This window comes from Vigna radiata, chromosome 7 (genome assembly GCF_000741045.1).
Source record: "Vigna radiata var. radiata cultivar VC1973A chromosome 7, Vradiata_ver6, whole genome shotgun sequence".
In the NCBI taxonomy this organism is placed as follows: Eukaryota; Viridiplantae; Streptophyta; class Magnoliopsida; order Fabales; family Fabaceae; genus Vigna; species Vigna radiata.
In genome coordinates this window covers 27,791,319-27,805,304 of record NC_028357.1, presented here as the reverse complement: position 1 = coordinate 27,805,304, position 13,986 = coordinate 27,791,319, and the positions used below count along the sequence as shown (strand labels likewise).

Below are 13,986 nucleotides of genomic sequence, written 5' to 3'. Positions count from 1 at the left end.
ATATATCATATAAAATTAATATACATTATTTTTTATAAAAAAATTAATATAAACATTAAAAATTATTATAAATTAATATTATTTAATATATAAAATAATTTATAGATTTAAAAAGTAATTTTTAAATCGTTTATGAGTTAATATTATAAAGGTAAGATATTATTTAACGAAATTAACTGCATAACTCAGGTATCGGTAGTACACGTGTATCTGAAAGTTCTCGTCTTTTGTTACTAATTTTCCCCACATATAAAAGTATCCCAGTCCTCGATTCTCGTGTTGGCAGATCCAATAAAAGCACCAAGCCGACACTTTTCTCTCTCTTCTTCTTCTTCTTCTTCTTCCTTATTTTTTTTTTCTGTCATTTTCTCTTCACTCTTCTATCTTTTCACTTCTTCCCCTTTTTTCTCCCTTACCAAACACTTTCTCTCACTCTACAAAGAAAGCTGAGCTGGTTGTGGGTGTTATGGTTGCTTCACTCTCTCACTCCTCCACTCTCCGCTGGTGAGAGATCACACATCATGCGCATTTCTCTTCCAACTCTTGATGTCTCAACCTTCAACCTTCAAACACTCCTCAACTCTCCTAACTCATTCTTATTTCCACGCTTCTAACTCCACTCCTCCACACCATATTGCAGTTCAGTTATTGCCCTTTTAACCTTTTCGATCATCCATTCCATGCACAACCTCAAACTTTCTCCATAGAGGTCAGAAACCTCCTAATACACCCTTTCTTAGACATGGAAACATAAATATATACACACGCACACGTATGACACAAAACCTCTGCTTTTGTTCTTATTTTCTAAAACTTTTTGTTTACAGCAAAATGAGTTTGTATATCTTGTCTGGTTTGTTCCTCTCAGTGGGAGAGGGGGAAAGAGCATTTTTCTCGTCGTGATTTTCTGCTGCATGAGATTTTTTTTTGTCGGCTGATATGCTTTAGGACTTATGTTTTGTCATGTTTGTATAAACAGAAAACTGTGATGGATTTATGTTTTATGGAATGTACGAATTTGTATATTTTGATTGTAAGTTTCTGGCTGAACACTAGGCGAGTACATATCGAGGTTACTAATATTATTTCCATGGTGATTAAGTTATATACTCTGCAGTCATGTTGATATACTCTCGCAATTTAATTTAATTTGTTTTGGGAATAATCTTGATATACAGTGTGTCTCTGTGGAGATCATAAATCTATTTATAAAAGTAATTAAAAAAAATCTTGATTATTTTGTACTGAATTTTATACTTTATTTTTGTTAGCTGGGACGCTTGTTCTGTTTAAAGATGAACTTATCCTTCAATGTTAGACTTACAGTAGCACACTTCCTTTCCACTGGCCTTGACTTGGTGTAGGTTCCTCCCTACTAAAGCTTTTAGCATTATGGATCAGAAAACGTGGCTTTGGAGAAAAAAATCCTCAGAAAAGACAATTATAGCAGCTGACAACACGGATCTCACTTCAAAAGAAAATGAGGAGGTGATTTAAATTTTTGAGCATTAATTATTTATTTTGTTCAATACCATGATTAAGCTGGCTTCTTGCAAGTTGCAACCTTGTCTTTTCTTCACTTGTCTTCCTCCTATTTACGAGTATTAAGTCGGTACTTCATCAATTAACCTTCTATCCTTATCAATAAGAATGATAATCTAGTTTTTTTTTCCTGTGCGTTTTGTTCTGAAATATTATGACTATAAAATTGGCAATATAATTCTGGTGTATCTATTCATCATACTTTGAGGACTATCTAAACTTTAGTTTTTGTGTTATTTTTGGTACACAAGGAAAAGTAAACAAAGGTAAAAAAAGAAGAAAAAAGTCTACTTTAGTTATATACTAAGTCATAACCCAGAGAAGCTATGATATCTGGAGGACAATCCCAACCACAACAATCTCAGCAGGCTCTGTGAGACGCCCAATTTGCTAACAGATCTGCAAAATTATTTATATCCCGTGAAATATGGATCAATATGCACTGCCAACCTCTTTGCAAATAGCTGTGAATATCAGGGAGAATATCTTTATACTGATGAATCTGTATCACCGTGTCCTCATTCCACACATGAAGGATATGAAACACCTCCCAGGAATTTGTTGCACAAACCACACAATAGTATCCTTTTACCCAAAAGTTCATTATCCCAGCTTTAATAGCTGAAAGTTCTGCTAGAATATGATCACCAGGCCTCATCATACTGGAAAATCCAAACAGCCATCTACCAGTACTTGAATCATAATAGCTCCCGTCCGCATTAAGCTTCACAAAGGCAATTTCCACAAGTGTTCACTCAAGATTGAATTATGGATAAAACAATCAGCTTCAGATAATTTGATCACCCTTAGGAAATACTGAAGGGCCATTTACCCCGAGAGAAAATGAAGTTATTTCTCCAACGCAAAGCCCACCATATAACTGCAGGGACTAAAGACAACTCACTAAAGGAGAGGATATGGATAATCCACGAATTGACATTATTAGTTGTAACTTTTCAGGATGTTTATTGAATCTATTCCTGATCTAAGCCAAAGTTCTTTTGTATGAGGGCAGTCATGCAACGGTTAAAGAATGTCTTCACTAGGTCAGGACATCTGGGACAGCCAGCAGAGATAGCTAAGTTACATTGAAACCTTTTAGCATTAGTAGGAAGAAATAAAGGACCCGCCAGAAGAAGAAACAAAATTTCGAAATATGCCATAATCACTACCAAATTGGATTTGAATAATTTTGTATTTCTGGCATAACCACAAATAGGCTGATGCTGATGAATATTTGTCAGAAGCACGTCCATTGGAGGCTAAAAGATAGGTTCTTTGAGGATTAATTGTTATTTTAATGTTGATAATAATTTGGATAGTAGAGTTAGGAGGCAAAGTATAAACTCCACTGAAGTCCAGTTTCTTTCCTTCCAAATATCAGCAATGTGAGCAAAATGGACTTGGTGAGCAAACGGACCCATCCCTGTCCAGTCATCAAAGAACAAAGCCAAGGTCCCAGACCCCTTTAGGAATGAATCCCTGGCGCAGATAACAAACAGCCCTTTAGAATATTCAGCCAGATACAAGAGTCATTCTTCCATATAAAAAATAGAAGTCTAGCCTATTTTTCACAACAAGAGATATGACAAAATAGTAATAATAATATATAAGCAGGTATAAACTTTATCTTATTAACCCAGTTTTATAGAATTAAGTTAGGCTTAAATTATGTTATCTTAAGATGGTAGTAGAGCATTTAAGTGTCTATTCTAATGATAATTATTGGGCTTATTGTATCACTCGTTATTATGATGCCCTCTATTCTTAAGGACGTCCAATGTCCTTGCCATGATGGGGTGTATTGAAGATCTCATATCAACTATAGATATGATTATCACTTTGATCCAAGGCTTATCCTCCAAATTAATAAGTTGCAGAATGAGTTTTACTAGAAGAGAAATACTGACCAAGAGGGATTCTGTCATCCCTTAGCCATCATGAATTTTTTGCTCAATGGTCACCTTCCAACAAACTAAATTCCAACAGCGATGTACTCTGTCTTTATACCAGAAGAAGTTTCTGCAAACTTTTTGCTTTATTTATTGATATAAATGGTAGTTTGTCTTATTTTAGGTTCAGGCACTTGTAGCTGATAAAGATGAATTAGAGAAGGACTTGAAAAGATTAAATAACAAGCTTGATTCAGCACTTTCTGACTGTAATGCAAAAAATGAGCTGGTGAAGAAACAAACAAAAGTTGCACAAGAAGCAATGGCAGGTAGCATTCTTCAATATCTATGTGTGTGTATTCAGTTTCATTACCTTGAAATGTGGGACGTGAAAAGCAGATAAATAGCCGCTATTTAAATTGTTTTTAGTGTTATTTTATGAATCACTGATAAATTCTTTCTTTTGAAGGTTTGAAGAAGGCAGAAGCTGAAGTGTTGTCTATGAAGCAAGATCTGGATGAAGCTTTGCATCAGCGTATAGTTTATGAAGAGAGAGTAGCTCATTTGGATGGAGCTCTCAAGGAATGTATGCAGCAGTTACGATTTGTTCGAGAAGAACAAGAGCAAAGGATTCATGATGCTGTGATGAAGGCTTCAAAAGAATTTGAAAAGGAGCGCATGGTTTTGGAGGAGCAATTATCTGAGACAAGTAAAAGGCTTGCAAAAGCTGAGGTTGATAATTCTCATCTTAATAAATCCATATTTGCAAGAGAAAATTTGATTCAAGATCTGAGAAGACAGTTGACTCAAGCTGAGGAAGATCATGGTGCACTCATGAGTAGATTAGAGTCCATGGAGAAAGATAATACCTCTCTGACATATGAGGTTCGTGTGCTTGAGAAGGAACTTGAGATCCGGAATGAGGAGAGGGAGTTTAGTCGTCGGACAGCTGAGGCTTCTCACAAGCAGCAATTAGAGAGTACCAAAAAAATTGCCAAGTTAGAATTAGAATGTCAGAGGCTGCGCCTTCTGGTCCGGAAACGGTTACCAGGTCCTGCTGCCCTGGCAAAAATGAAAAATGAAGTTGAAATGTTGGGACGGGATTCATTTGAAATAAGGAGGAGTAAATTGAGCACAAACAATTTACTGGTTGAATCTTCAGTTGACAATTCTCCTGAGACTCCCATTACAAAAATCAATACTTTGACAGAGCAGTTATGTGCTTTGGAAGAAGAAAACAAGGTTTTAAAAGAATCCCTAAATAGGAAAATGAATGAGCTTCAATTCTCGAGAGTAATGCTTACTCGCACAGCTTCCAAACTTTTGCATCTTGAGTCGCAGATTGAAGACTTACATAAAGGGCATTTAAGTGTGGAACATCATAGAAGTAACGTTGCATCACACGAGTTCTCTTTTGCATCATTGTCTGATGCTGGCAGTGATGACAAGGCTAGCTGTGCGGAGTCCTGGGCTTCTGCATTGATTTCAGAATTGGATCACTTTAGAAGTGAAAAGAAAAAGGAACCGTTGTCATGCAAAAGTGTTGGTGCTTCAGACATAAATCTTATGGATGACTTTGTTGAAATGGAAAAATTAGCAGTGGTCTCTGTTGAAAAAGCCACTCAAAGTCCATCTGCTTCTTTGAAAGCTGTTACTGAGATCAATAGCATCTCAGAGACTGGTACAAAGGAGAGCACTCCTGGAGAAGGTAAGGAGATCATTCCAGTGCCTGATCACATTTTGTCCCAGACAACCGAGACCACCCCGGAAGTAGTAGGTATGGAGATCATTCCAATGTCTGATCACATTTCAGACCTCTCAAAGTCAAATAAGAACACTTGCTCCATTGACATATTTAAGGGCACTGTTCCTGGTTGGCTTCAGGATGTAGTAAAAACAATCCTGGAACAAAACCATGTTACTCACAAAGGCCCTGATGATATACTTCATGATATTAGAGTGGCTTTGAGGCATGTGAATGATTTCGATCTGTGTGACTTTGATTCAAGCAGAGGCTCAGTTCATATTGACACACAGAATCCTCCCCAATGTATTCATTGCATCTCATGTTCAGATAGTTCTTTAGTGGTTAATCCATCCGCTGGTGAAAATATTGCTGACATCTTGTCAATAAAGAGAATCGAACCACTTTCTCAGGAAGATTTGAGTAAATCAATTGGAAAGGTAATTGAAATTGTTGAAAGAATCCTGCCAGCCGTGGAATATGATAGTTCAGATCCCTTGCAGAAAGGAGGCAGGGATATCTTTTCCTACAAGAATCTAGGAATGCCAACTGGCTACATGGTCCGTGTTTTCCAGTGGAAAACATCTGAACTCAGTAAAGTCATAGAGGAATTTCTACATGTGTGTTATGATTTACTCAGTGGCAAGGCCGATTATGGAAATTTTGCGAAAGGACTAACAACGGCACTGGATTGGATTATAAACCACTGCTTTTCCCTTCAGGATGTTTCTAGTATGAGGGATGCTATCAAGAAACAATTTGACTGGGATGAGACACGTAGTGAAGGTGAAATAGAGAATGAGCTGACAATTCATTTGGCAGAGAAAGAGAAGTTGCAACTTCCTAGAGAAAACTTGTCATCTTTGCCTCAAATAACTACTTCATGTGGTCATGATCTTCAGAATGGAGAGATATATTATAATGAGAAAGAATTTACAGATATTAAAGATAAATTAATCAGTGCTGAATCTCAAAAGGAAGTCTTGGAAGGGAAGCTTCAATCAGCTACTGATAGGATTGAATCCTTAGTGAATCAAATCCAGGAATCAGAGAAAACTATCGACAGCTTGAGATTGGAGATACAATCCTTTAAAGAATCCAATGGACAACTTGAGAATGAAATAAAAAATCAGAAACTGATAAATTCAAATCTTGATGCACAGCATACAGAAGCAGAACTAAAAGCGGCTCGCAACAAGATTTTTTCTTTAGAATTGGAACTGGAGAATAAGAACAGCAATTGTGAAGAATTAGAGGCCAAGTGTCTTGAATTGCAGCTCCAGCTTGAAAGGTATGAAACACCCTCGTATTTGTTTCTGTTCAATATGCTTTTTGAACATATGGCTTTTAATTTATAATTGTTTATTTTCACATGTCAAATTAATGTTCTCAGCATGTCAAAGCAGTGCTCAAAACATGATATTATTGACAAAGATAAGCCACTGCGCAATGTAAGTTCATCTCATCCCAGTCCTTTTTCTTGTTGATTCATAGTCAGACTACTGGTTCCTGAGTAATTTTTAAGAATACTTGATCAAGAGGAACCATGATTCCTCTAAGAACAATATTAGCACTTCTAGTATTTGGAGTAACAAGACTTTAACTTGCCTTTCATATTAGCACTAAAAATACCAATTTGGAGCACGTAAGCAGTAAGCAATATATCCAATGACATAGTCTTAATTGAATTTTCCCATCTATGATACCAAGTCTTACCATAAACAGGATCTTCATACTTTCTGTATCACGAGTAGTGTACTCCTCTGCAATAAGATGCAAGAAACTGCTAGATAGTAGTGATACAATACAACAACTTGCCATATTTCTTTTCAAAACATAATTATGGCTGAGTGATATGGTCTTAATATAGTAAAAACCAGCATTATTCTACTATAATTTGTGTGTCCCTCTAGACTTCATTCTAGAGTTAATCATCATATAATTTTCTGTAGATTAGGCAGCTTCAGTGGCTGGCTCCATGTTTAAATAAGGTAATCTGTCTTCGAGATCTATATGCTCTTTTTGGAGCAAGTAATTTAGATCTAGGCAAAACATCCCCTCAATACTTTTTCTAGTTAAGTGAAGTAGTGATTTTGATTTTAATAACTAGGTCAGTTTCTTTGTGAAAACATCAAAGCAGAGTTCTTTATCATTACAAGTTGTCCAAAGAAATGAAAATGAATCTCTAATGATGTGTTTGGTGTTTGCAAAGTATCAATCAGAATGATAGGAAAAAATTGGAATGAAAAAGGAACTATCTACCATGGAATATGACTGTGTAGCAATAAGTTTTAATTTAACTACACTCAGTCCTAATTTGCGTAAACTTCTCCATAGGCAATTATAGGTGAAGAAACAGGGAGGTAAAATGAATCAAATTCTTCTCCTATGAATTAAAACCTTAAAATCAAGTTCTTTCGTTTTTTTGAAGAAGATAGAATAAGAAAGCTAACAGAAAAATGATAGTGCACAAGTTCAACTTTAATTTATGAGAGAAATTTCATTCATTTACTTCTTTTTTGCTTCTCCTACTACTGTTTGTTGAAAACTTTATCCAAGGTGGGTCTTATTCTGTGTATTATGAACTATATTACCTGTGCGAACTCAGTTCTGTTATGCTTGTGTTGGTATTGAGTTGAGGAGTGCGAATCAATCTCACAGGATTGGGAGATAACAGCTGCTTCAGAAAAGTTGGCAGAGTGTCAAGAAACTATCCTTAATCTTGGAAAACAGTTGAAAGCAATGGCTGCACCAAAGGATGCATCCCTTTTTGACAGTGTTGTTGCCACCCAATTTAATACAGTTACCAATAATACCGCCACCACCATAAGCACCACAGCTAATGTAGATCCAAGTCCTACTCATCCGAAGGTCATAAAAGTGAAAACTCGTTCTCTACTTGATCAGATGCTAGCTGATGATTCTAAAGCCCAGATTCCCAAAGCAAGTGATGGCAACTCCAATCTCATAATTCCTGGCGTTATAGAGCCCCTAGAAAAGATTTTAGTTTTGAACGGTGTTAAAGGCCATGAAGACAGAAGTACGGATAATTCTTTGGCCATTGTACCTGCTAAGAAACCAGGAAGTGGAAGTTTGTGGAGGAAGTTATTGAGGAGAAAGAAGAGAAGTGCCAGCATGAAAACATCCTTCTCGTAGAACACATGAAATGTTGATACATGATAGATTGTAGTGTTGTTCAGTACTGTACTCTGCCATAACAAGGAAATTTATATTTCGATTTGATATTTTATTGAAGGGAGTTGATTGGTGTTTTTGTGTGTTTTGCTTTTTAATACACGCATGAAAACTGACAACATGAAGTTGTTCTTGCTGTGAGAGGCACCCACCACACAAGTTGCTACTGCGTTGTGAGAATTCCCTTTAAATGACAGTTGCAAGTTTTATGACATTGTACTTAATTGTGTCCTTACTGTAAATTGATTATCAGGGAAACATGTTCGTCTGTAATTCTTCTATTTTCCTTTTTGACCTGCATCAATTCAACGTAAAAAAGAACTTTCACTCATAAAATATTAATATAAATTATCATTAAAGAAGAAGTTAATATGTAGAATACAAAGTCAAAATTGACACCGTTAGAGTTTAATTCTTTGGAAGAAACAATAATTAATTAAGTTTTTCTTACTTTTGGATAAAGCGGAGAACGTCTGAGAACCCCAAAAAAAGACTCACCCCCTGCTTATGTTTTTCTAACTTCAGCAATCATCTTGGAATTGGTTTTCTAATATCTGCAGTGAGCATTGATGTTATGGGATTAACAGGTTGAAAAAGGTCACGCCTGTTCTAGTTGAAAATGTTTCTTTTGGAAGTTTTCAAAGTTGTTTTAGTTGGAAGAAGTCAAGATTATTACATTGTGTTAACTGTTTCAAAAGGCTATTTTGTGATCACAGCAAGAATTCATGTATGCCTTGGATTTCAATACGAGAAATTAAAAGAGGAAGAAAAATACTATGAATCTTATAAATGGATCACGAACTAACTATAAGATAATATGAAACTATAATTTTAATCTAAAATTTTAGAATTTTTGTATTTAGTGTCTGTTCTTTTTCAGATTTAACTGCTGAGGTCGTGGAACTTACGAGAGAAGAGCATATCCGTAAGAGTTGAAGATTTGATGGTTATCTATTTGTCGTTCTTCGGCTATCCACATAACCCAGGAGTTTTGTTCCACCTTTGTTTCTCTAACACGCTTTGATGGCGCCTCAATCGGAGACCTTGCTTTCTTATATAACATTAACTACTCTTCTCTTCCTCACATTAACTCAATCAAGATTAACACATGGAAAACGTTCGAGTCATCTCCAACACCACAATCAAAGCATCCGTTCCCAATAACGCTAATTCACCTCATACAGTCGATTTAACTCCCTGGGATCTCCAATTCCTCCCTACTGAAACCATCCAAAAAGGCCTTCTTTTTCGCAACGTAAAACACACACCATTCCAAATCCACCACCTCCAACACTCCCTTTCCTCCACTCTAGCATTCTTTCCACCCCTCGCAGGTCGTCTCGCCATACTCCGACATCATCACAGCATTGTCTCATCCCACATCCTATGCAACAACGCTGGAGCACTCTTTGTCCACGCCGTTGCACCCAACACCACTGTTGCACACATCCTTCAACCAAAATACGTTCCTCTCATTGTTTCCTCCTTCTTTCCAATCAACGGAGTTAAAAACTACGAGGGCACGTCGCAGCCATTGCTGGCAGTGCAAGTGACGGAGCTAGTTGACGGCATCTTCATCGCCCTAACAGTGAACCACGTCGTTGCTGACGGCAAGTCATTCTGGCATTTTGTGAATTCCTGGGCTGAAATCTCACGTGGCTCCCTTCAAATATCGAAACTTCCTTCTCTCCGCCGTTACTTCCCCGATGGCATTGACCACCCCATACACTTTCCCTTCGCAGAGGAAGAAGAAAACCAACACTCCCCAAACCTCAAACCACAAGCTCCACATGAGAGGGTATTCCATTTCACGAAGGAAAAAATTGCCGAACTCAAATCAAAAGCTAATGCAGAGGCCAACACAGACAAAATATCTTCTCTGCAAGCGCTTCTAACTCTCCTTTGGCGCGCTGTGACACGTTGCAAGCGGGTCAAGCCGCAAGAAAACGTGCATTATGTGTTGTTCATCGGCGTTTGGTCGAGGATGGTTCCAGCACTGGCAGAGGGTTATTTTGGAAACTCGGTTATAGCCAGTATTGTGACGATGAAATGTGGGGAACTATTGGAGGGTGGGATTGGAAAGGGGGCTTTAGAGATGAACAGGGTGATTTCTTTGCAGTCTGGTGAGAAGGTAAAGAAGCAGTATGAATGTTGGGTGAGAAGGCCAAGGCTTTTAACGTTGCCGAGTGGCGTGGGTGGTAGTAATTACTTGATCACTAGCAGTTCTCCAAGGTTTAAGATATTAGATAACGATTTTGGCTGGGGAAAGGCTGAAGCAGTTGGAATTGGAGGTGGGCAACATAAACGTAACGGCATGATTACTGTGTTCGGCGGAGCTGAAGAAGGGTCCATTGACATTGTAGCCACCCTTCCTTATTTGATTTTGGAGGCCATGGGAGACGACGCAGAGTTCATGGATGTTGTGTCCCACTAATTGGCAGAGCAAAACCTTGCTTCAGTTCACTCCACGTAGCATAAGTTGGTGAAAAGAAAATATTTTTATATGGATTTTTTCACTTGTTATTTTCTTTCTTTTTTTACGATTTATTATTTATTTATTATTGTAGTCCCATATTTTAAATTTAATGAAAAAAATAGAAAAAAGTTTCTTTAACAATTTTTTTTGATAACTTTTTTATAATGTGGCAGTCTGTGATGGGTCCGTTTCAAATATTTTTTTAGAATAAATTCAAACCGATCAATAAAATAGTAACACGTATCTTGTTGTCAAAAAGTTTTTAAAAAAAGTTATTAAAATATCATTGTCAAAAAAATAATATACATATATATATCAGTAAAAAAATATAAGTTAACGTATTGTTGTCCTGATTTAGTAAACCAGCATTATTTCTTTATGTTAGATTTTATTAAATTATGTATATTTTTTTAAAAAATATTCATATAGATCAATTGTGATTAAATATCATGACTTACGAAGAAGTTGTATTATTTAAATATTATTTTGTTTGTGTTTAAGTGAAGTTGTATTTCATCAACACATAACATGTATACAACTTTGTTTTATATCAATCTACTTTTGCTTATGCAATGAAATCAATTAAATCGCGTTAAGATATTATGACTTCAGCCAAAAGTGACACAACTTCATTGCAATATTTAATGTTACATACTTTATTTTTAAAAAATACTTTTTTAAAAATTATATTAAATAGTATTATATCTTAATGAAATGATATTCATATTTTTTTTCTAATTTTTAAAGGGTTAAATATGCGTCCCTCAAGTATCAGTAATTTTTTGTTTTAGTTCCTACTCAGAACATTGATAGCATTTAATCCTTGTAGTATTAAAACATGTAAAAATAATTCTTAAATATGGATGGCGTTAACTTTTGGTTAACGGAATGCCACGTCTTCTGCCAGATTTACTGTGCACTAACTGCCACGTTGATTTTTTAACATTTGGACTCCTCGTGCGCGAGAGGAAACGATTCCTGGGATGTGTGTTGCTTATTGCCGGCGAGACCAACCACTTCCAGTCACTGGCCAAGACGTCGTCGTCACCGGCCAAGACGTCGATGTCCCCGTCGTTCGTCGTCGGTGGCATTTCCACTATCGCATTCCCTTCTCCTCCTCTCTTTTGGGTCGAAGAAGCTCTCCCCTCCGTGTCGATTTCTGTCTGGAGTGAGCCCAGCTGTTTTTTTTTTCTCTGTTTCTTTGCCTTTCTTCGAACAGCGAAGTTTGCACGAATACCCCAATTGTTTTCCTTTTTCTGTTTGATTTTTCTAAACCCCAATTGCTTAAAGTTTTATTTTTTAATATTGAATGCATTTTTTATGTTGGAGTTTATTCTTAGGTGTAAAGATCTCAGAAATAGGAACTTTTCTTGAACTTGGAAGAATTTTTGCTAATGTCGTTTTTATGGTTTTTTATACTTCAACTTTGAAAGAATTAATTTCTGTTTATGTTCTTGCTTTTATTCTTTTTTATATAATGCTGATTCTTGCTTAATTGTAGGCTTCTCACTATATTTTTCTTGTGATTTTCAGGATAAGCATCAACAGTTGTTATTCTTGAAGTTTGAACTATGACGCTTCATGGAACCACCATATTCTTCAATGTAAATTGCAGATTTTCTTTTAATCCAAAAGCTAACATATTTATCATTTTACTAAATTGAGAAGACGTCTGATTTAGTTCTTGGCAAATTTCTATAAGAGCATTTGTGTGTTGATCAATGCTATATTAGGTAGATTTCCGATATTGAATCTTGATTTAGTTTACTTGACACAGAATTTCTGAAAATAAAATTAGGCTTTCTCATTGACCACATGCTTTCTTGGATTGATTTCCCGGTGTAGTCTCCATTAACGTAATAAATGCTTTCATTCCATTTTCCAAACAAAGTTGATACAGTTTTTTCGTTCCTATCTTGAATGATACCATGAACATAGAGAAATAGATAAATCACAATGAGACAATCCTCTGCAAAAATTTTCATATATCTATAGTGAGAGGATAGATGAAAAGTCCAATTAATAACCAAGGCCTCACTATTTTCCTGTCGCACTGCACAGGGTATCCGTCTTCCTCTCGCACGAAGGAGAAGGGACAAAGTGGTGGTGGTCCGCCATAAAAGGAGGTGGCTTTTTCGGAGTAAGTACTGGCAACACCGTGGACAACAGCGTGGTGGCTGTTCGAGTGGTGGCTAAGGCAGCAACGTCAATGCGGAGACGACCTGTATCACCGGCAATACCTCCAATAGGGTTCAAAGGTGTTGGATCTAGCAGAGAGAGAACAGTGCTAGAAGAAGACGTGGCATTCCGTTAACCAAAAGTTAACGCCATCCATTTTTAAGGATTATTTTTACATATTTTAATACTATAAGGATTAAATGCTATCAATGTTTTAAGTAGGGACTAAAACCAAAAATCACTAATACTTGAGAGACGAAAAACATATTTAATCCATTTTTAAAATATGATTCTAAATAAATGATATGTCAATTTTTAATTTAGTCACATTTATTTTCTGTATTCTCTCAAAATTATTTATTGAATAAAATTTAAATAAAACCATTTTAAATATAAATATTTATAAAAAAATCAATTTTAAAAAATAAAGCATAAGAGGGGAACATTCCTTTATTAAAAATATAATAAATAAATATTATTTATTAAAAACATAAAGTAAATGTTTATTTAAAAATTGTAAGAACCCAAAATTTTCCATTTTAAACATAAATAGAATTTTAAAGTAGATCTTACCTCAGTTTTCAAAAACGTTTTCTCTCTCTAGAAGTAAATCCCTTTCCTAAAGCTCTGCCTTCTCTCTAAGCCTTTTCATCACTAAGTTGTTTGTTCAACAATCAGGAAGCTCATAGGTGTTCCTGGCATTGAGAGCTCCGATTGTCACCGATCAGTTTTCCGATCCTCCACCGATAAGTGATTCTCTCCTTTCTTTCATGATTCTTTGGCATGCAAATTGTTGCATGTTCATAGTGATTTTCCATTTTCAATTCTCAACTTAAATTAGGTTCTAAGAACTATTCCTTGTCACAAGTTTGTAGGTTTCCATAGAACTTTTGTGAGATGCAAGTTCAATCTGGGTTTTGGCTAGACTATAGACTGTTTTGAGGTAAGGGAAGCTGTAT

The 13,986-nt window shown here is 36.0% G+C and overlaps 2 protein-coding genes across 3 annotated transcripts; both read left to right on the top strand.

The window, feature by feature from the left end:
• The first annotated feature begins 228 nt into the window (after nt 1-228).
• Nucleotides 229-8,592, top strand: LOC106768479 (filament-like plant protein 7). Of its 2 annotated transcripts, none has more exons than XM_014653657.2 (6): nt 229-709; nt 1,272-1,488; nt 3,619-3,763; nt 3,904-6,469; nt 6,572-6,629; nt 7,840-8,592. In XM_014653657.2, exons 2-6 carry the CDS (start codon nt 1,393-1,395, stop codon nt 8,332-8,334), a joined length of 3,360 nt encoding a protein of 1,119 aa, XP_014509143.1. In that variant the 5' UTR covers nt 229-709; nt 1,272-1,392; the 3' UTR covers nt 8,335-8,592. The 2 variants fall into 2 exon arrangements, with proteins under 2 accessions (XP_014509143.1, XP_014509142.1); XM_014653656.2 differs by having other exon boundaries at nt 230-709; nt 1,365-1,488.
• A 692-nt stretch (nt 8,593-9,284) lies between these two features.
• Nucleotides 9,285-10,938, top strand: LOC106766259 (protein ENHANCED PSEUDOMONAS SUSCEPTIBILTY 1-like). Its single transcript, XM_014651001.2, has one exon. It carries the CDS (start codon nt 9,482-9,484, stop codon nt 10,805-10,807), a length of 1,326 nt encoding a protein of 441 aa, XP_014506487.1. The 5' UTR covers nt 9,285-9,481; the 3' UTR covers nt 10,808-10,938.
• Nucleotides 10,939-13,986: the final 3,048 nt, after the last annotated feature.

Bases quoted from the DNA above. Each gene is read 5' to 3' on its own strand.
- LOC106768479 (XM_014653657.2), top strand. From the start codon at position 1,393: ATGGATCAGAAAACGTGGCTTTGGAGAAAAAAATCCTCAGAAAAGACA. The intron at 1,489-3,618 runs GTGATTTAAATT...GTCTTATTTTAG, and splicing joins CTTCAAAAGAAAATGAGGAG to GTTCAGGCACTTGTAGCTGA. The intron at 6,470-6,571 runs GTATGAAACACC...TAATGTTCTCAG, and splicing joins TTGCAGCTCCAGCTTGAAAG to CATGTCAAAGCAGTGCTCAA.
- LOC106766259 (XM_014651001.2), top strand. From the start codon at position 9,482: ATGGAAAACGTTCGAGTCATCTCCAACACCACAATCAAAGCATCCGTT.